General features: G+C 37.0%; 1 protein-coding gene across 1 annotated transcript in view; it reads left to right on the forward strand.

The window, feature by feature from the left end:
• Positions 1-23,843, forward strand: part of dpysl2a (dihydropyrimidinase like 2a) — a 29,435-nt gene that overhangs the window by 2,079 nt on the left and 3,513 nt on the right. The window contains exons 2-11 of the mRNA XM_084389941.1: positions 10,191-10,279; positions 10,389-10,573; positions 12,219-12,383; positions 14,206-14,267; positions 14,524-14,604; positions 15,072-15,140; positions 15,580-15,700; positions 20,334-20,490; positions 21,455-21,596; positions 22,406-22,576. Of these exons, the coding sequence (XP_084246067.1) occupies positions 10,191-10,279; positions 10,389-10,573; positions 12,219-12,383; positions 14,206-14,267; positions 14,524-14,604; positions 15,072-15,140; positions 15,580-15,700; positions 20,334-20,490; positions 21,455-21,596; positions 22,406-22,576 (1,242 nt within the window). The remainder of the gene's footprint in view (positions 1-10,190; positions 10,280-10,388; positions 10,574-12,218; positions 12,384-14,205; positions 14,268-14,523; positions 14,605-15,071; positions 15,141-15,579; positions 15,701-20,333; positions 20,491-21,454; positions 21,597-22,405; positions 22,577-23,843) is intronic.

Consider the following 23,843-nt stretch of genomic DNA (forward strand, 5'->3'; position numbering starts at 1 on the left):
ATGTGAATGGCACCCCAGTTAATATATGTGGAAATGTGAATGAGATTGTATGGGAACGATCTGCATGAAGATTCTTAACCATGTAAAGCCTGATTTATGAAATAATAGGCAGAGGAGTTTAGTGAACCAGTTTAGACAATATATATAACAAGTTTGTATATGTGTTTTATGTTTTGTGTCATATCTGATACATCAGGCTTTTATGGATCATATATGATGATATAGTGAGAATATGAAGCTCATACTCGAGGAGTAAAAAACACATAAATTGTGTTGGCCCAAACTGAGCAAAAATATGCAATTTGGTGCAAATGCTGCTGATATTTATAAGGCCAATATAGGCCAAAATAAGATGATATTCTGATGCTTGTAATGTAAATCAGTGAGATATTTATAACAGTACAGCAGATACTTAGATAAAATGCATATATCAGATCTCACTCTATATCTGCCAGTCTTAGTAAGATGATATTTAAATGCTTAGTTTTATGATCAACGCTCTGTAGTTTTAAAACATAAAATGCAATACAATATAATGATGATTGAGGGGATGAACAAATAAACCTTCATTAAAAGCCTGATGGATCATGTTTGATACTCACATGATTTTTCTAAAAAATGATGTATGTATAATCAAGTAAACCTCAGTTGCTTCAGTCCAGTGAGTGTTTATCCTGAAATATTACTTACTATTTGAAAGTTATTCTTATGTTTCCTCTATAAAAAATTATTTCAAAGCAAAAAGACAAGACGTTTTTACAATTATACTAAAATTATACTTCTTATACTTCTTTCTCATTTTATCATTGTTTTACAGTGTCACATCGCCACATCACTCATGACAAACATGGCCTGAGCACTCGATCCTTTCCCTCTGAAACACACACACACACACACACACACACGACCCACTTTCTAGGCATGTTTTCTGCAGCAATCACATTCCCACAGCCCAGACAATGTTCTGCTTCGCCTGACTTCATCATCCGCAGCGTATCGAATGTCTGAGGGATCTGCTGGTTTTATGTTGTTCTCTCTCATGCTCTCATTGATTTGATAAAAGTGCAGTCGTTCATTCCCTTTGACTCCCGTTTGAACTGGTGACAGCAGTGAAGCTCACCTTAAAAAAACTCAGATGTGTGTCATCAACCCATCATGATAGAAGCTCTGAAACTTTAGGTGCATTCACACCATGTCGTAATTTCGAGATTTCAATCAGGTTAAAGCATTCACGCCCTAGGATTTACAACTTGTAAGCTGGGAATATTCAGAGAGCTCCTACTTGTACCATGTGACCGCTGTACCACCTGACTGCTGCAGATTCATTTAGGCGTTGATTGTGTTGCCATAAAAAAGCTAAACTCGAACAGCTCCGAGTAGAACATTACTCGAAATTACGGTAATTATGGCATGGCGTGAATGCAGCATTTTATTGTTCAGTGCTCAGCAGTTCTGATAGCATTCTTAGTAGTATCAGCCTGGTCTCTCCTATAATAGAAAGAAAAGAGTTGATTGGCATGGACCCAGAACGTTCCCATTAAGTTATAAAGACTAACTGTTCTATTAATGTTTAAAACGTCCAATGTTTTTTCTTGGTTATGCGAATGTTAAGGGAACGTTCCATTTTATCATTTTGCAAACATAATGGGATTGTTATTTTTCTAACCACACATCTCTTCTGAAACCCCAAGACCGAATGTGAGATTATCTGAGAAACGGGAGACTTAAACAGTTTGCTCTCCGTTTAATCTCACAACACATGATATCTAGAAATCTCCTTTGTGATGTTTTACATGTAAATGTAGTCCTGGGGCCCAATCTTACACCCAGCGCAATTGACTTTGTACACCGACGCATGTATCATTCCTATTTTGCACCCGACGCACAGCAGACTTTTCCCTCCACAGACGCACGTCGGTAAATTAGGGAATGAACTTGCGCTCCCGGGGGCGGATCAGCGAAAAGAGGAGGCGTGTTCCGGCGCAAACGTTCCCTGGTGCTATTTTGCAGTTTCAGAAAACAATTCCGCCACAGACCAGGAGAAACCTAGTCTAAAGTCAGTGGCGCGTTATTCAGATGCTATTTTAACGGCACTTGCTTGTCCATAATGTAGCGTGTGCACAACACGCATACACTTTGCTTCTCTCATCTACACACAGACGCAGCAGTTCCCATTTTTGCAAACCATACATAATAACAAGGAAAACTATTCCACACGAGGGAAATCATTGTTGTGTCCATGAAGATGTGGAAAAAATAGGCATAAATCTATCTTACACATTTACCAAAATTATTATACGCCTGTTTAACTGAAGCTTATTTGGGTGTGTTTCTCCCATCCCCAATGTCACTTCTCTGTGTTTTACGGTCCTGACGAGAACGTCGGTCTCCTCGGCTGTGAACCGCTCCTGGCGTGCGTCTGGCAAATCCGCCGTTATAATAGCAACCGCCATGGAACAAGCACACCTGCTCTTAAAGGGAATGTGAGATGATGCTCTGATTGGTTTATTTCATGTTACGCCCAAACCACACCTATGAGTAATGTAGCTACTTCAGACCAACCCAAAAAGTTACTTGCGTTTCGCGTTTGATACTTGCGTTTCAGATCGTTAAAATAGGGCCCCTGGTGTGTGTGCTTCAAATGTGTGGTTAGAAAAATCACTGAAGTGAATTGTTGAGTAATAGCACATAATGATACGTCTTCCTGAGAACAATGTCGGCGCCAATAAACTTGATTTCAACACCTAATGTGCTTTTGATTGCTGGCAGGTGTCGACAAACTGCTCACTACAATTTCACACGCGTTTGGTTAAAACTGTGACATTGTTATGGCCTCAACTGTCATGATAAAGATCATTAATCTCTGACAGCACACTGATCCTGATTACACTGATTGTTAGTTCAGAACCCGAGAACGTCATTCTGATTTGCAGCTGAACTCACGATTAACCCTCTGGATCAGAAAGACTCCAGATTTCCAGCTATAGCGCAGAGAAGTTGAGCTCCTGGAACACAGCTAAACTCAGACTTTTCATTTTCACTCAGAAATTGCAAGTACATTTCACAAATAATTACAAAGAAATTGCAAATTCCACATTGAAATGAAAGTGCACAGACTGAATAATCAGTGCTGTGATACAACAGTGATAGTCAACTTGCTGTTATTTAGGAAGAAGTTCTTGACCTGGAAATAATCTGCTGTGGCTAGTTTGGGTGATAATCTTTTTCTGTGAATGAGATGAACAGAAAAATGGCCACATTCACCATTTTCCTAGTGTAAATATTCACGTATGGAGTCAATTTTGTTGTTTGCATGAAGCTCTAGCAATCTCAGTGCTGAATAAGGATATAGAGACCCCTTTAAACCATATGTGCAAGCTATAAACATCAAATGTAGAAGAAAACAGTTTATACTATTGCTCGTTGTAGCACCTAATGTGACAATGCTGAGAGTGCAATGCATACTTGCATTTTGTTATGCATATTGTTATATGTTTTGTTATTTCAAACACAATGTCCTGCATTCATGTAATTGCGTTAAGTATGATTCAAGTATGATTAAGTATGTCGCACGGGTATATTTGTGGCAATAGCCAACAATACATTGTATGGGTCAAAATTATTGATTTTTCTTTTATGCCAAAAATCATTAGGATATTAAGTAAAGATCATGTTCCATGAAGATATTTTGTAAATTTCCTACCGTAAATATGTAAAACATTTATTTGTGTGAGTGAATGCAGCACAATCGCCAACATAAATGCACAACTTTAAAGGGGATTTTCTCAATGGTTCGATTTTTTTGCACCCTCAGATTCCAGATGTTCAAATAGTTGTATCTCGGCCAAATATTGTCCTATCATAACAAACCATACATCAATGAAAAGCTTATTTATACAGCTTTCAGGTTATGATTATATGAGTATGATTGGCAAACCAGCTTTAACCTGATTAAATCATTTGTCAGTGGACATTTATGAGGCATTACTAAAATAATTCTACAATGTCTATGGTCTCTGTTATTTATTTATTTTAAAGACCCTCAAAATGTTGTATTTTTTTTGTGTTTAGACCTCATGCATACACGCATGCATACATGTTATTCTTGTGAAGACGTGAAGCACAAACCTGATCAGCCACATAAACGCTTCCACCACTGCTAGATGTGACCGTATACCTTCACCAATCTGAGTGTGTTTGACCCAGTTCTCTTAGTTCTCAGTGCACATTACTTTCGGAAAGGCAGTTTTCCTGGGAGCCCCCCTGGTTGTCAATTTGAGTAGTGTGTCTTTAGGATAAAAGTATGCACTGGATTTGCTGTAAGTGGGTCGCAGGGATTTGGTCTGGTATGGATGGGCTCTCTGGAAGCCATCATTAGCGACCTCTCACGCTCACTGCACTACACACTACGTGGGGGGAAAAAGAAGAGAAAATGGCTAAGTGCTGCATTTGTCTCTTTACTCTAAACAGAGCGGCACTATGCACTCTTAGCACGTCGGAAATGTAACCATAACAAGCGTTTAGTTCAGCATTTTAAGTTCAAGCACTATTTGCACTGCTTGATCTACTAGAGGAGGGATCTTTCTGCTGTTACGTAATGACCAATTAAGCCCATTCACAGGCTTTACGATGGATTAAAGGAATATTCTGGGTTCAGGACGAGTTCAGTGCGATCAACAGTATTTCTAACCACAGAAAAAATATTTTAACTTAGTTTTTTGCAGTTTGAGTAATACACTACTATAGTAAGCAGTGTCAGAATCCTCAGGAATTATGAATTGAAATATGAGCACTGAAATTTGTGTGTTATTTGAGCTTCTAGAGTTGTTTTTGGTGAGTCTGCTGTACAGATTGGTGTCAGCTTTTGTTTTTTATGGCTGTTTTTTTTGTTGTCAAACGTCATAAACATGTAAATACATGTAGAGACGAGTTTACGTTCTTCTGCGGATTCAAGACAACATTCTTACAACAAAGTTGCGTAATCTTTCTTCTTGGTATTCTTGTGCAGACCTCATGCAAAAATGTATCAGGATTAGCGGGTTTGGAATTTTGGAATTTTACACAGACAAGATCATAGTCTCATATTAACTAGCGGCCATATACTGGGTGTATTTTAATGTTTATTTTGTCTGTATAATGTTTATATTTTTTCACTACATTGTACACTGTCCATTCCTTACCATAACTGTTTTTTCTTTCTTTTTTTATTAGAGATGGGTAGAACTATATTGTGTTGTAGACATTATATATATTTACATATCTATTTATTTGTACAATATTTATATCTGTCCTCCATTTGATGAAAGAATACCTTAAAAAAATGTTTGATTGAGATGATGATTGTCTCAGATATGCCTCATGATAATTGCATGATCTGATTCTTCCCCAAGCCGTTTAATCCTTTAAGGGTTAATATGTGAATTGTAGTTTTTTTATAGATTTTTTAATAGATTTTTTTCCACTTACTACTACTACTACTACTACAAAAAAACTTATTTTGGCAATAATGAAACATAATAAAGATCTAGTGATGAACATAAGGTCTGATGCTTTATCTGTGCATATTTTTTTTTTTAACTGTGTTGCCACAGAGAATGCTGGGAAATTTAGTTTTCATCATGCCATTTTGACGCCTCATAAACCTGGTAAATAAGTGATATTTTCTATCAAACTTGATTGCTAGTCATCAACAGTACTCAGAGTGTGTACATACTAAATTGTAAAGTCAACATTGACAATAACAATTTGTTTCTTCCACTGTTCTTTTACTAATATCTCTTAAATACACCATATCCAATACGCCATTCATGTGTGCTTGCCTCTTAAAATACAAGATTCTGATATGCATCTTGAATCTTAAGTCATGATATTTCGGATATTATTTATACAATACAATATTTATATCTGTCAAAATATTGGTGAATACATTTTTTAAAAATTGCAAATTACAATTATGCATATTTTTCCTTCTAACATATTTATACTATTAATTTGCACCTCAAAACGTAAGGTGTATGTTTACATAATTGTGTTTTTAAAATTGTGCCACAAATATGGTCAGTAGAGCTGAAATAGCTGCCATTAGTGAGGTCGAAACCTGACAGTAAAGAATCAATGGACGGGTCATCTAGCACAGGGTCTGGTTTATACACTACGTCTGTTTGTTCCTACTGATCTACTTTACTATTAAAAGCAAATAGCTTAATATTTCACTCATGTAAAGCTCTGATTCTTTTTAGGAAAGGTGCAGTCAGAGTTCAGTGTGTCATATGTATCAGCGGAGGGTATTTTGGACACAAGGCTTATCCAGATCAGATCTAGGGTCATAAAGGTCATGACATGGTAACCTCCTGTCTTTGCCAAGCACGGATGGACAGCAGCTCTCCAGCTAACAGGGAACCTTCTCAGAACTTCAGCTAATGTTCCGCCAACGTTCTCTCAACGTTAAAGGCAAGCGTTCTTCCAGTAACATTAATAGAATGTTCATTCAAAGTTATCTGGTCCTGAATATTCCTGAATGCATTAGGACATTAAACTACTGCTGAATAAGCCGAGCGCTCAGCAGGTCAGCAGATGTAAAGGTCTGTTTTAATGAGCCTTTAGGCTGCAGAATGAGCCAGCGTTTGTCTAGACACAGCACTAGTAATGGATTTGTGTTGAAGAGTGACCAACAAACAACTACAGAGCACAAGTCCTGTCACGGTTGAATAAAACGAGTTCATCTTGATCTCAAGCTCTGTATAACCATCACAAATAGCCCACGTGATCGCTGGAGTCCTTCCACTGTGACTAACAAAGTTAAGATGGTTTTGATGTGTGCGAGATGTTTTCGGCTAACAGCATGAGCGAGCGCTTTGTGGCACAGCCGACTACGAGGATACATGTGGTCTGAGCTACTGTGTGTGTTATAGTAAAGCAGTGAACAGAGAGGCTTTGAATCAGAGACAGATGAGGCCTCATTTCCGTTTGCATGTTTAAGTAAAATGATCATTCTTTCTCGAACTGTATACTCTTTAAGAGCTGATATGCTGTATACATCGATTATGTTAGCTAACTGATGTGGAAAATTGTCAGGGTACTTTTGGTCTGAATAAAACAATTCTCTCTTTTCCACTTACTAACAACAGTTTTAGCAATTTTAGCAATAATGGGACATAGGTTTGGGCGATATATCGGTAGAGAGGATGAACCGTAAGAGATTTGTCATCCGGTAGGGTAGAGGTTTTGAATTTTCTTTCTGTTATATTTATTTGTGCTGTTGCTTGTAATTATTATTTTTGTATTAATTTTTTTGTAAAAAATTTTTTCTTGTTTACTTGGATAAGGCTAGAATTCATTTTTTCATTTGATATAGAAATTGGTGTCAAAAGTGGTGAAATATCAATGATATCTGATATCTATTTTGTCAAATTAATATTAGAGTATGTTTTACAAAAAAATACTATTTCAGTTTTTCTACTTCAAAATTTCTTATTTTACTTGCCATTTCTTTGTACTTTTTGTGCAATTTACTAGCATTTTCTGAGTGAAAATAGTTTCAAAGTAAATTCTACAGCATTTTACTTACTTTCACTTTTCTCATAATATATCGTTTTAAAGAAATAAAATTATTCATATCATGATATAAGATTTTGGTTATTTCAACCACCCATAATGGAACATATAAGAGCAAATGATGCACATTATGGGCCAGATTTACTCACTGCTTGCTCCAGCGCAAACCCTCTTTTGACATTAAAAACTACTGTTAGGATTTACTAAAGACACCGTGAAAAATTTGCGCTGAAAAGGCGTGGACAGGGTTATTTTTGCGGCTGACCTTATTGAATATGCATTTGTTGGAGTTTCCCTTTCAAAAGCAAAATTTATGAGAGGAGAATATTTAAATGAATCACGCAAGGTGATTTACGTTTGCGCTAGTCTATTTACTGGTATTTACACCATTATTTAACGCCCCCAAAAAAGCATGTCTTAAACCAGACGCTGTGTATTTTATTGTTTATCATTTTAACTGTGTTGCGACAGAGAATGATGGGAAATGTAGTTTGTTGTGCCTCTATTAGGTTAGTTAGTTAGCTAGTAAGTAAGCTAGTTAGCTAGTAAGTAGTATTTTCTATCAAACTTCATTGCTAGTCATCAACAGCACTAAATATGTGACATACTGTACTAAACTGTAAAGTCAACATTCATTTGTGCTTGTTTTGTAAAATAAGAACCATTCTGATATGATTGTAAAGCATATTAAGTTTAAGTGTGGTCAATCATAAATATATTTTATCTATAAATACTTCTCTTTTTAGCAGTCTTTCCAGCAATGTCTTGTTCTCCACAGCACAGGCTCTTTTCTTACAGTAGAATCTTGAACCACGGCTCAACGATAGCTACTCATTAGCAGTCAACCAGCGACAGAATAGGACTTCTATGACAATTATCTCTTCAGGTCATTAATTACAGAGCACAATGCAGCTAAGATCTTCTTAAACCCCCTACAATCCCCATCATGCCTTTGGAAGTCACTATCACGATGGGTTAAAGTGGCAATACTGTGGCATTCAATCATTTAATATTGATTGAAAAATAATTGAACTGTGTGTCTGAACTGAAGGAAAGCATGCGGGCTGCAGTCAATCACGGTGTCCTTAAATAACATTTGTGCCCATGATCGCGTGTCACAATCCATTTAGCATGATAAGAATCACTGTGTTTTTCTGATGTGCCTTAGCGATCTTTATGCTTCATCTGTGATTGAACTCCATGTCCAGTGCTTGTCTGTAAAATAAATTAGTGCACGGAGTGGTTTATAACAGGATTGTTATAGTCTGCAGTTTAAGAGATCTGCATCTCATTTAGATTTTTCCTACAGTGACCTTGTCATGCAAAAGCATTTATTAAATCACTTCATTGTCAACAACAGTGGTGACTTTTTATAGCCACACACACCCTGCAAGGTTTATAGTCAATTGCCTTAAAGTGCCCCTATTATGCTTTTTCGAATATTACCTTTCATGTAGTGTGTTATAGAGCTGTTTGTGAATCTAAAAGGTCTGCAATGTTTTAAAGATCAAAGTGCAGATAAATGGAGTTATTGTCTTCCAAAAGAAAGAATCGATTCTGAACTGCCTGAAACGAGTCGTCAGTAACTCTAGTCTTACTTCCTACTCAAACCTACATGGGTTTGTAACAAATTTGCATAATGTCAGTGTGAATGTCTACTTTGACCCGACCTAAAACACTGTAGTTGTAGCAACTGAAAGAGTTTGGTTCGTGTTACCGACATCATGTCGAGAAGACGCTGGTTTCTGCGCTGCCAAAGCAAATCCACTTTGCTGCACTTCCAAATCATGACACTCGCTGTAAGTGATCGACCAATCACAACAGACTGGGCATCTGACCAATCAGAGCAGAGTAGACCAATCACAACAGACTGGGCATCTGACCAATCAGAGCAGAGTAGACCAATCACAACAGACTGGGCATCTGACCAATCAGAGCAGAGTAGACCAATCACAACAGACTGGGCCATGTGACCAATCAGAGCAGAGTAGACCAATCGCAACAGACTGGGCCATGTGACCAATCAGAGCAGAGTAGACCAATCGCAACAGACTGGGCCATCTGACCAATCAGAGCAGAGTAGACCAATCACAACAGACTGGGCATCTGACCAATCAGAGCAGAGTAGACCAATCACAACAGACTGGGCCATGTGACCAATCAAGAGCAGAGTAGACCAATCGCAACAGACTGGGCCATCTGACCAATCAGAGCAGAGTAGACCAATCACAACAGACTGGGCCATCTGACCAATCAGAGCTGACCAAAAAGTCACTCCTGAAATTACAATTGTTTTGAGAGATGTTTATGTTGTGTGTGTGTGTGTGTGTGTGTGTGTGTGTGTGTGTGTGTGTGTGTGTGTGTGTGTGTGTGTGTGTGTGTGTGTGTAACCTATATTGAGCAGCAGTGGGTATGTGGCCTTTAAGAACCACCAGTGAAGGAGATGTTACTGTGAAATATGCACATGCATTTTTGTTTTATTGTTCATACTATGCAAAAACAAAGTGTCTCTGTGCTTAAACTGAGAGCATGTGAGACCTATTGAGTTGCAGTCAAATTATTGTATAAATAGTTGGCATACAGCTGCTGGGAATAAATGCAGTTTTTGTATGACTCTCTGTCTCCCTTTCTCACAGAGTGACCGTCTTCTAATCAAAGGTGCGAAGATAGTGAACGATGATCAGTCTTTCCATGCCGACATCTATATGGAGGATGGAGTCATCAAGCAAGTGTTTTAATTATTATTTAATGTCATTGTTTTTCTAGTCTGAAGTATTGACTGACAGTAGAGATGACCTCTGTTGACCTTTGTGACGCTTATTTTCTCTTTCCAGGCAAATCGGTGAAAACCTCATAGTTCCTGGTGGTGTGAAGATCATCGACGCCCACGGCAGGATGCTGATCCCAGGTGGCATTGATGTTCATACCCGCTTCCAGATGCCCGACCGGGGCATGACAGCGGCTGATGACTTCTACCAGGGCACACGAGCTGCTCTCGCTGGCGGCACCACTATGATCAGTACGTCTAAAATAAATTATAACAAGACCATAAAATAATTTATATGTGCTTTCCTGTAGCTCAAACAGTAGAGCACCTGCGCTTGCAACGCCAAGGTCATGGGTTCGATTCCCAGGGAAAGCCAGAACTGATAAGAATTTAAAATGTGTACCTTGAAATGCAATGTAAGTTGCTTTGGATAAAAGCGTCTGCCAAATGCATAAATGTAAATATGCAATGTATAAAAAAAATATATATGAAATTGTATTATTACATATAAAAATTGTTTGTTTATATATATATATATATATATAATAACAAATATATGTACAGTATATATGTACAATATTATTTTTATATACTGTATATACACAATATTATATATATTTATATATAATTGTGTTTAAATATACATAATAACAAAAATAATTATAAAATAATGATTTATATGCAATTTAGTTATTAAAATTATGAATCATAATCTCATGATATTTTGTATTTAACAGGATTAATTTTTTATTTTTCAGTAATTTGGCCCTAATTATAAACTTTTATTTTCAAAATGTAATACAAAATGATTCATATCTAATATGTTTTGGATGATAGTCACATTTCTACATATAAAGAATGTACATTTTATCTGAATTTGATTTATGAATAAATTAGACATAGCAGCTTTATAAACTGATCATATTGCTTTATAAACTGATTCAATTACAATGCAAAGTTCATTAAATTATGAAAAGTAATATGAAAAATAATCAAATTATGAAAAATGCTTAATTCAGCTTTTGGTATGTAACTTTTTTACTCTACTAAAGCATAAAAATACCATAATATGTTTGCAGATATTCAGGAAACATGCTAAGTTCACATACTCGGTTTTCTGAAAAACACTTCTACGGCCAGTTATTTAACTATTTTACTCGTTCTGTGTTGTCAGTCGTTTTTTGGTTTTGGTCTGTGTGGTCTCGCCCATTGCCAGTTCACCCAATATTATTTCGACACGCCTGGTGGCCAGTCGGCAGAAATGCAGCGTATTGCAGCCTTGGAAACAAGCAAACAAACTGGGTCATTGCAGATTCCACACAACCTAAAAAGCCTCGATATCCATCTAAAAATCTTTAGGAATGAGAGCATTATAAAACGCGGATAAATCATTTATTGTCAATTGCGCTCGTTCCTGTCGTGTGTCCTCAAACTGGCAACCCGTGTGATCGTTGAATCTGAGGAGGAGGGGGCGGGGACACAACGATCTCTGATATTTTGAATTTGGACTACAGTACCTATTTCCACCACTAGCTAACATTCTTACAGACAGCAGCTTTACAGAAGCCAATAGTGTCAGTTCAGTGCTGATTCAGTTCATTTTAATAACAGTCAGTTGCCTCAATTATGAAACAAATTCGATTCAGCTATAAAGCAGCTCTATTGAAGACTGTTCTCTTTATCCGGCTCAAGTTTTGTTCTCATCCAATAGTATCAGTACAGTCTGGACAAGTTGATAATATCACTGAATATTAAGTGTCTTTTAAACCCCAAAATGTGTGGGACGAGTAAATGTTGAAGTTTAATATCCTTCCATTTAATTCTATAGTATATACACAAGTTTCCTCGCTTTAAGTATATAGGATCAATATATTTATATTTTGATGTGTATTTTCAGTGGATCATGTGGTTCCGGAGCCGGGCGTTAGTCTGATCGCTGCCTTTAACCAGTGGAGGGAGTGGGCCGACCACAAGTCCTGCTGTGATTACTCTCTCCATGTGGACATCACGGAGTGGCACAAGGGCATGCAGGAGGAGGTCGAGGCGCTGGTCAAAGATCACGGTATGTGTAGATTTGAAAATCATGCTTTCCCCGTTATGGTTGAATCATGGAAGCTACACCAGTTACTTTGCCAAGAGATCTCTTATTTATTATGTATCATACATACGAGAGAAACAGGCATAGATGAATAAGGCTACAGGCGAAGGTGGTGGTCTTCATTCAAGATTTCTCTGTTCCCCATTTCTCTATCCTCACCCCATCATGCCAGCTGTAATGGTTTCTCTATGTTTCTCCTTCCTCACCCCCTCATCCCTATGCTTCTCCTTCCTCTCAGCCCGTCATGCCTTTATGTTTCTCTGGGGTGGTACAGTAAGGATTGAGCTTATATACACCACTGAGTGACTTTCAACTTCCTTGTAAGATATCAAACCAAAAATGGAACGTATACCTCATGCTTACACATGGTGCAATCCACTTTCCCACTGTTTGTATACATTAGTGGTACATTTGCATCAGTTGAAACATTCCTTTCCTTGTAAAGAACATGCCAACTGTACACATTTGACGTATCATCATTAGTGGAACATTTCAGTGAACGCTGCATTGCACACATACCTCTAAGCAAAATATATAACTCTCCCAGCTCCCCTCCTTGTGTCTAAAATATGATCCTTAAACACATGTGTCCATGCAATCTATAGTCTAACTCATGCATTTTAAACTTCATAACATAATACAACTGATTATGAATACTAATAAAGAATAATACAGATACATAATATTAAATAATTACATTTTTGTCTTCAGTATGTTCCTCACACATGCGCCTGGTGCAGATACAGTGGATGGGTTTATTATAAATGAGACAATCGTGTTTGCTCAAGACAGAATGTTAGCAACTCAGTTGCTTTCTCTCATGACACATAGCAACACAGCTAAAAGTATTTCTAATATGTTGGACCTTTTAACTTTTGAGACATGCCTTCACAAGCGCGAGAGGCGCGACGCGCTAAAGAGGTGTTTGTAATTCAGCTTAAATATGTGCAATGAAAGTGTAAGCAAGATTTTACTGTGTTATTACTACAGTTAAAACTCAATTCAAAATTCACCCAGAACGTACAAGGTATTATCATTTATATAAAAAAAGTATATATCAAAAAAAAAATATATATATATTTTTTTTTTTATAGTATTAATCCATTTGCAATGTTTTGGGAATTTTTTGTGCACTGCTTCTAGGTGAAACCTGGCCCAAATGCAATAGGAGGATTAATTGTCATGAAAATAATGTCACAATGCAGCGGTTACATCAGTGATTAGGTTTATCCACCTAGTACAGTATTCCCACATGAAAGTGATGATTTAGGCACTTTAGGGCTCAAATTGCACACATTTTCGAAAGGAAGAATCATTACAAGACATCTTTACAAGACATCATTACAAGACATCATTACAAGACATCATTACAAGACATCATTACAAGACTCCGCTCTGCATGTGTGTCCATGTCTGCCCATACACAAAAGAAATATATTTTCTGGATATGTTTTGGAATATATGCACATATTTGAAATTGGCCCAATAAATATATTTCATACTTATATTTCATATATTTTTGTTATATTTCAGAATATATTTCAATGTATTTTTTTCTGTACGGGTCCCCAAAAGTGTCAAAAATATATGTGGCATATATTCCAAATACATTGAAATATATTCTGAAATATAACAAAAATATATGAAATATAAGTATGAAATATATTTATTGGGCCAATTTCAAATATTTGCATATATTCCAAAACATATCCAGAAAATATATTTCAAATATAATTCTTTTGTGTATGGGTGATGATGTCTAACATCCTGGTCTTTTTTCTCCCAGGTGTCAACTCTTTCCTGGTCTACTTGGCTTACAAGGATATTTTTCAGCTAAATGACTCCCAGGTATGACTGTAAAGCATGATCTCTCATGCATATGCCTTTAATTGTGCTTATAAAGTTGGATTAAACACTGTTTATTTAATTGATAAAGCCTAAATCTCTGTGTTTTCGGTGCATTGAGAATGCAGTAATGATGAGTTCTACATGCACTGATGTGATTCGAGAGAGCATGTTCACCACGTTTCCTGAAGCCGTAGATCCAGAGCAGACGAAAAAACACAGAAAACACACCGAACATTGTTTCTCCTGTCTGTTATAGATGTATGAAGTACTCAGTGGGATCAGGGACATGGGAGCCATCGCCCAGGTGCACGCAGAGAACGGTGACATCATTGCTGAGGTGAGCTCAACATATATATAATATACGAAATATACTAACGGTCACTTCTGCTCACCAAGGCTGCATTTATTCGATCAAAAATAGAGTAAAAACAGTGATATTGTGAAATATTATTACTATTTTAAATGACTGTTTTCTATATGAATATATTTTAAAATGTAATTTATTCCTGTGATGGCAATGTTGATTTTTACATTGAATTTGATCTACAGTACTGTATATCACCTCAAAAGATGGAAAAAATATGTATATTTTTGTGATAATTAAGATTTTTTGAATTGTGACATTTTTAATGACATTTATCATCCTCCCTTCCACATTTCATGCAGATGAAAAGAGATTATATAATATTAAATGTAGTATTTGTAAAAAGTAAAATGTCTGCTTTTGCTGCTTTGTTTTATTTTTTGTTTTGTTTTTTGAGGTGAAATCCATATAAATCTCTTTTAATCTCTTTTTGCTTTTAGGAGCAGAAGAGGATTCTGGGATTGGGTATCACTGGTCCAGAGGGACACGTTCTGAGCCGCCCAGAGGAGGTAAAACGCTTCAAATGCACCTTGACTATAGTTTAGCAATAATCTAGAGCACACCACACCACACCAAATACACCATCAGAACATTCAAACTGCAAAATTACAGCTGTGCACCACATGGAAGGAGGTTTTTAGACATTGGCCTTACACGTACATCGAGACCCGAGAAACGCTTCCAAAATAACCTTCAAACATGCTGCACTAAAACACATTTATGGTTTGTTTCCCTTTAGGGATCAGGGGAGTTCAGACTTTCCACTTTCCCACAGTTTTTGCTGCCAAAGTCATTGATCATTGGTATCAGCCTTCCAGAAACCTTTAGCCGAGTCCGTTGGCGCACATAAAGTGCAGTCAGCGTTCAGGAGGTGCTGAGCAGCACTTTACCTCGGCTGCGTCTGTAATTTCAGCTGAAGGTCAGTGAGTGTCGGCCGATGTTTTATAGGTGGAGGCCGAGGCCATCAACCGGGCTGTGACCATCGCCAACCAGACCAACTGTCCGCTCTACATCACCAAAGTGATGAGCAAGAGTGCTGCTGATGTCATCGCCCAGGCCAGGAAAAAAGGTACATCAGATGTTTGATATAAAAGTCCTATGAACTGATCGACATCCGACTCAACCCTTGGATGAGCTTGGAAAAAGCTGTCACATGGGTTTTATTCTCACATTATCAATAGACTCCTACCTAGAGGCCATTTGACACTGACGATGTTCCAAACACTATTGACCTGCCAACCCAGACAACATTTTTAAGCAATTTCCAACACAGATGCTGTGCCAAATAGTAATACTAGTAAGCCTCTGCTGAAAAATATCAGAATAATATCAGCTAAAACCAGCCTAAGCTTAGCCTTAGCTGGTTTTAGCTCTATCTAGATGGTTTCCTTAAATATACTCAAATGTATTTGAAATACATCCATTTTATGCTAAGTATACTACAAATACATTTAGATATTTATGTACTTAATGTAAATACCCTGCAATTATAATTGCGGTATACTAAATTGATATACTTTAAAGTCTACTGAATTGGAACAACTAATTTTAACTTAATGCACTTTAGTTATCCGGAAATAGTGCTGAGGTCCAACTAAAGATATACTTGAGTATATTTGATATTGCTGAAGTGGAACTATTGCGAGTATTCTTTAAGTACACTTTAAATATCTTGCATTTAAAGACTGATATTATACAGAGATCATACTATCCTTACTAAAAGTGATAAAAAAAAAACACCTTTTAGGCTTAATATTAAGAAATGTGCATTGTGCAATAAAGAAGTACTCCACATAAAGTTGAATTATAATTACATCAGTAAGTCTCAAGCAATATGTCAGTGTATATGTTAATGGATTTGTAGTATCGTTAGCCTCATAGCATAATTGCCTAAGTAAATTTTTTTTTTTAAAGGACTTAGGCAATTATGCTATGAGGCTAATGGTATAGGCCTACTTAGTATGAAATAAATATATTTTAAATACATTTTGTTATAGGTTTTTTTTCACTAGGGATAAGATCTGGTCTCCCAGTCTGAAATAATTGGCCAAAACCTCTCTAAAATAACCCTGTTAAACCAGGATTTTAGCTTTAGTTTTTGTAGGTTTTTTTTTTTTTTTTTTTTTTTTTTGCAGAGCAAGTACATTGCCTTATGATGTATCTTTTCACATATTTTTTTGTAATGAAAATGTAATTTTAAAAATATTTTAATCAGTATCTATAATAAGTGCAATGAACAATTAACTGTTAAACTAACTGTTAGCTTAGCATCATGCTAATGTCTCTTAGAAGGGAGTTTTTATTAGTCTTTTTTTACTTGGTTTCCAGTAAGGGATAATGACAATGCTGAAAAATAAAACAACAACAGCTAAAACCAGACTAAGATGGTTTTCCAGTCTGGTCATTGCTGGTATTAAAGGGGTTTTCACACTTCTTTTGCAGGTAAGATTGGGTGACTAGCTGACCGACCATCTAAAACCAGCTTGAAAAGCTTAAAGGTATAGCGGAGGATTTTCCCGAATTTTAGAAAAGAACCGCCCCCTCACTTTTTGAAAAAATGCACATGCGCAACACTCTACCTGCTCCCGAGAGGGAACGCCTATTAAAGGAGTCATAATGTAGAAATTTCACTTTTCCACGAGAATCAATGTATGTTATGATTGCATAATGATTGTACACTGGCCGGGAAGCCGATATTTAAAAGTGAAGCGTTTGTTTACCTCAGGGTTTGTAAAAAAGGCCACGTGCACGCGCACGAAAAAACGAGATTTTGATTTCTTCCCCCTCTTGACGTCAAGACGGGGGAGGATATACCAAATATGGACACCGCAAACCTATGCCGCGGGAAGCCCGCCCCTCTCCCCCTCAGATTCAGTTTAGTCGACTCGAGAAAGATGGAGAAACCGAGTGCACACCTGAGATGCTCTGTGGTTGACTGCCACAAACAACATGCAAATGTGTTTTATCTACCAAAAACGGACGAAACTATCAGGGAACAGTGGAGGAAATTCATTTTTAATGACGCTGTCCCAACAACTCTTTCAAGTGGCGTATCGTTAGGTGTGTGCGCTAAACATTTTACACCGGAATCATTTACAAATTTGGGGCAATATCAGGCGAACTTGGCCTCGAAGCTCCGTTTGGGAAAAGGTGCCATCCCAACCACCAGGGACTTGCCAGAAATTGAAAAGGTAAGACTGTGTTTTTATTGCTCTACTGTGGTTAACAAATAGCAGCTAACTGCTAATGCGGCTATTGTATGTAACGTTACCTTCGAGGTAAACACGGGGAATGGACTCTACGAATGCTAGCCACATCTTTCCACTTTGTTTTACACTAGCAGCTACAGTAGTGACGGTACAGGAGTCCATGCTCAGTGGCTAAAACTGTTTAAATGCAAGTATGAAAACAATATACCACTAAACATTATTAGCCAAACTCATGCAAAACATGCAGTTTAAAAAAATAGCTTTCAGTTAGTGGGGCTTCTGTAAGAATGTATATGGCAATGGTGTATTTTTTCTACGACCAATCAACGCGCCCCTCATTTGCATTATTATAATGACCGTCCACGACAGCCAAAACATCGCATCAGATCTCGCGAGACAATAATGCCTTTAGAAATAAGGGTCTGAGGGGCTCTGTGTTGATTTTTTTTCCACTTTTCTTTTTTAGAAGTGCCTGAAAGACTATAATAGAGCATTGGGTATCCAAGGTAACACAACATTATGACTCCTTTAAACGTGTGCACAAGAGAGCATGCACGAGCTAATCATAGCTTACATTAACTTTTACTAGCAGTGATTTTAAATGGATTTCTCCAAATAGCATGCCAAACTTTACCTGTCGAGTAGAAACTTCGCGACTGAGGGATCAGTGGGAAGCCCAACCTGTGTTCTGAGCGCACGCCATCGTGTGAATCGTGTGCACAAGCACGTACGACGGCCTTACGTAAACATTTTACCAGAATGATTGACACTTAGGAGGACCAATAGTCTTGATGATCCACCCGGAAAAAGAAAATCCTCCGCTATACCTTTAAACCAGCTACGTCGAGCCATCCTGCATTGACTGGTTTTAGCTGTTTTTCCAGCAGACGTTATACAGCAAAACAACTCTTTAGACTTTGAAACAGAGCATCGTCTGCTTATGAGCACTTAAGTACTTAAGTATGAAGAACAAAGTAGCTCTTAAAGGTGCTCTCAGCGATGTCACACGTTTTTTAGGCCGAAACATTTTTTGTCACATACAGCAAACATCTCCTCACTATCCGCTAGCTGCCTTTCCCCTGAACACACTGTAAAAAAAAACGCGGTCTCTGTAGACAGCCCAGGCTCCACAAATGGCCCTGTCCCAAATGGCACACTCCGGACGTGTGGACTTCCTCAGAGTCCACACTTTGGTGACGTCATGTAGTGCAGACCTATAGGGCCCTTGGCGCGAGTCCACAAGGGCGCATTGAGAGGTATTTTTGGGACAGACTCGATCGTCAAGCCGGAAATAACGTTCTGGTTGTTGTTGGACAGGAGACATCACATTTTTGCGCTCCGACGTCTCATCTCCATGTCAACTACACAGTCTAATCTTACAGTTCTGTATTTTGACATTACGCATGCCACCTGGGCATTAGACAATAGATACATCATGCTTATTTAAATGATTTATACAGTTGTACATAATAATACATAATGTTCCATTTGAACTAATTACAATTTTAACACATAATGAAAATGTGCATGAGTTTCAGATGAATTTACAGGTTTCAGTATTCATACTATGTTTACATATGATATGACTCAGTAAAGCCCTGACATTCAGTTCTATTGATTTAATGAATCATAATGCGATCGTATTATTCAACGCGCTATTATTATGTTTGAGACATCAACCACTGGTCGGTGACCATAATGTTTGTATAAACTGTAGGTATCAACTGGTAAAATGTACATCTAGGTCATAAAAAACGTCATATTTTCTTCTCAGCCATGTTAAAAATTGTCCGTGAGCGAAATCTCCTCCCATCTGTTGTCTGATTGGCCTTTCGCAAGGATTCCTGGGTAGTTAAAGTGTGTGGAGCCTGCATCTATGCGGGCTTCGCGGAAGACCGCTTCAAGGGTACAAAAGGGGGCGCTGCTGAGCACACTTCAGAGCGTTAAAATGCTGAATGGGACGGCCTACGGAATCATAAACTTGGCGAGCACGCGCAATTTAAGTCCACAAGACCGAAAGTCCACATGAAGTGCGCCATTTGGGACAGGGCCAAACTGGCCCAGCCTGGACCACGAAACATAACAAACAGTGTTCCAGCCAATAACTGACAAGAATGATTTGGGGGTGGGGATTGGGGGGGGTTAGTGCGCGTGCACATGAAGGGGGGGTTTGGGGAGTGGAGGATAGAGCAGCATGAAGAGGGAAGTTAGCTAGAGGAGAGATGTCCTGGACATTGACAACGACTAACGTTAGAATTATATTCTCTTGAATTTTGATATGGCCGACACACGACCAAAGAGACGACGTTCCAATGAACAAATAGCAAAGGGGAGGGAGGGTCGAGCTAGCCTCCGTTTTGTTTGACAATACTTCGAACGTCAACAAGAAGTCCAACATCACTTAGAGCACCTTTAAATCTAGTGTGCTCACTGAGCAGCAAACAGCTCTTCAAACCATTGTAGCGACCCTGACCCTGTGCTTTCCCTGCTCAGGTACCGTGGTGTACGGAGAGCCCATCTCAGCCAGCCTGGGGACAGACGGCACTCACTACTGGAGCAAGAACTGGGCCAAAGCTGCAGCCTACATCACATCTCCACCCCTGAGCCCCGACCCCACCACCCCGGACTATCTCAACTCCCTGCTGGCCTGGTGTGTGACCTAGTGCATTATGGGACATAGATTACAGGGGGTATTTGGATCACAGTGAGTGTGTGAAGAACATTAATGGGATGATCACTAGAGGGCACCATTATACAAAGAACGGCCGACTGTGAGCTTTTCTCTACACAAACGAAGATAAAATACAAATGATTATGAAATTACTTTCCTTACAAAAATACTGTGGGAGAAGTTTCAGAGTAGTTAACTAAAACTAAAGCAAAAAAAAAAAAAAAACATTGTCTTTAATTAAAATAAAAGTTAACTCAAATAAAAAATGTACATATAAAAAACTTAAACTTATTATATTTCAGCTAGTTATCAAAATGTCTTATTTTCATTTTAACTTGATGTACTAAAATAACTAAAATTAAAATTGTTATTAAAATGTATAAACATTTTATAGACATTTAAAAAAAAACTAAAACTTTAACTAAAATGAAAATGGAAAATATATAAATCAAATCAAATTCAAAATTTGAATATAAAGCTATAATATTATCTTAATTATATTAAAATAACACATGGTACAGCGAATGTATCTGATGGTTATATCAAATGGGTTTTTGATATAATTCCACTGACGTGTTTTAACTAACAAATATAATAAAAATGTATATGATTTATAATGGAAAGTGTATTTCTTATCCTATAACTGATCACATTTTCACCATTTTAAACAACTTGTTGCCTTTACTAGTTCATTTTAAACGGTTGTGTTGTGACAGGAAATTATATTTCTCAATTAATATGCAGTCATAAAATTGCATGTATTATTATAAAATAAGTTGATGCATGTTTTTTTACTAACAGAAGTTCACATGGAGTTTAGCAACACACAACAGAACATATTTAAATACCATGGTATTCAAAGGTTCTTCAAAGGATACCTTGGTAATAAAAAACATTATATTGCCATGTTTGTGGTTGTTTTAACCGGCTGTTCTCTGTGCAGTGGTGATCTGCAGGTGACTGGCAGCGCCCACTGCACCTTCAACACCTCTCAAAGGGCCGTCGGCAAGGATAATTTCACCCTCATCCCGGAGGGAACTAACGGCACTGAGGAGAGAATGTCCATCATCTGGGACAAGTGTGTGGTGAGAGACGCTTTATCTGCTTTATGCGTTCATATGGTTTGTTACAGATCCAGATTAAACCAGAATTTGCTGTTCAAAATCATTTGTTACTTTTTATGGGCTTATCTTTTTTGGTTTATTGCAGCCAAAATGTGTATTTAATAATCAATAGTTTAATCTGATTAGATGGGCCATGTTGCATTGTTTTGATTATTATAAATATAATAATTATTGTTATTATTATAAGGTAGCAGGTTATTTACAATAGTTTCATCTGTAAAATCAGATCAGATAAGCCATGTTGCATTTTCTTTTTATTATAATCAATATTTTTATAAATAATAAATTACTATTATTATTATAAGGTACATAAACATTTTTTGTATTCATGTTACCTATCAATTAATAGTTTATTCTCTAAAATCTGATTGGATAAGCTATGTGACATTATTTTAAATTATTATAATCAATATTTTTATAAATAATAAATTATTATTATTATTATAAAAAAGTTATTTATCAATTATTAGTTTATTCTCTAAAATCTGATTGGATGAGCCATGTTGCATTATTTTGATTATTATAATTATTATTATTTGTATAAATAAATATTATGCTTATAAACAATAATACATGTTAGCATTATTTATAATAATAAAAGGTACTTTTTATTGCATTTATTGAAGTGATATTCTGTTTCATGGCGTCCACAACACACTATACCTATACTTTGGTAAAAAAATAAATAAAATCAATGTAACTTTCATTACTGTATCATTCCCGTAACACGTGTCTGACCTTGTCCATAAGATGAATGTTCTGCTTCACAGGTGACAGGTAAGATGGATGAAAACCAGTTTGTGTCTGTGACGAGCACCAACGCTGCCAAGATCTTTAACCTGTACCCACGGAAGGGCCGTATCGCCGTGGGCTCTGATGCCGATCTGGTGCTCTGGGACCCCGACACCACCAAAATCATCTCTGCTAAGAGTCACCACCTGGTGAGAAGAGTTTGGGTGCAATAATGTTGGTGTTACATTAGTTACATCATCACAGGCTGTTTGTCTGTCTGAGGGCTCTTTAAACGAACCGTAATGTGGGCGACACCATTAGTTCTGGACCAGCTCTGACTCCCATGATCCTCTGCTCTGAGCTGTTTTAATATTCTGCTGACTCGCTCGCTCTGTCCGCTCATGTTTGTCAGCGAGGCCGATCCTGCGGTCTACACCGATTTAATTTGACTGGAATGAGATGCTGATGCGGTCAAACATGGAGAGAGTGAACTATCATGAGGTCACACTTGCTGTCACTGAGCGCTGGTGACCTCTGAACAGTTTACGGTCGGTGGGATTATTTTTGGAAAGAAATTAATACGTTTTACTCAGCAAGGATGCATTAAATTGATAAAAAGCGACATTAATAAATGTTACAAAGGATTTCAAATTAAAATAAATTCGACCGATCAAAAAATCCTGAACAAAATGGTTCACGGTTTCCGCAAACGTATTAACTATTTTCAACATTGATAATAATCAAAAATGTATCATCATATTAGAATAATTTCTGAAGGATCATGTGACACTGAAGACTGGAGTAATGATGTTGAAAATGCAGCTTTGATCACAATATATTCACATAGAAAACAGTTATTTTACAAAACAGTTATTTATTGTAATAATATTTCATAATATTACTGTTTTTACTGTATTTTTGATCAAATAAAAGCAGCTTTGCAGAGCAGTAGAGACTTCTTTCAAAAACATAAAAAAATCTTACCAACCCCAATTTTTTAAAGAAACGACAATATTTTTAGTATCGGTCAATATAATATGAATCAATAATACAGATTTAGGAAAAAGTAGTTTTTACATTTATAATTGTTTTTATACAACATTTAAATTGCTCAAAAAATCACTTGAAAATATCTGAAATGAGAAAATGTACAGTACATAATCTATTGTTGGTAGATTATATATAATTTGAACAATATTTTGATAAACTCTGTCATGTTGAGTGTGATTTATTCATGAAAATGTTATGATGCCAGACAGAATAAATGCAGCGGCAACACTTTATTTTACAGTGTCCTTGTTACATATTTTACATGTACTTACCATAGTAATAATAACAGTAAATTATGATTAATTACATGCAACTAACCCTCAACTAAACCCTAATCCTACCCTAACCCTATAGTAAGTACATGTAGTTAATTAATAATCCTCAGTACTTATATATAATTACACTGTAACAATGACGCCTTAAAAT

This window comes from Rutilus rutilus, assembly GCF_951802725.1.
Source record: "Rutilus rutilus genome assembly, chromosome: 19".
NCBI classification, from domain to species: domain Eukaryota; kingdom Metazoa; phylum Chordata; class Actinopteri; order Cypriniformes; family Leuciscidae; genus Rutilus; species Rutilus rutilus.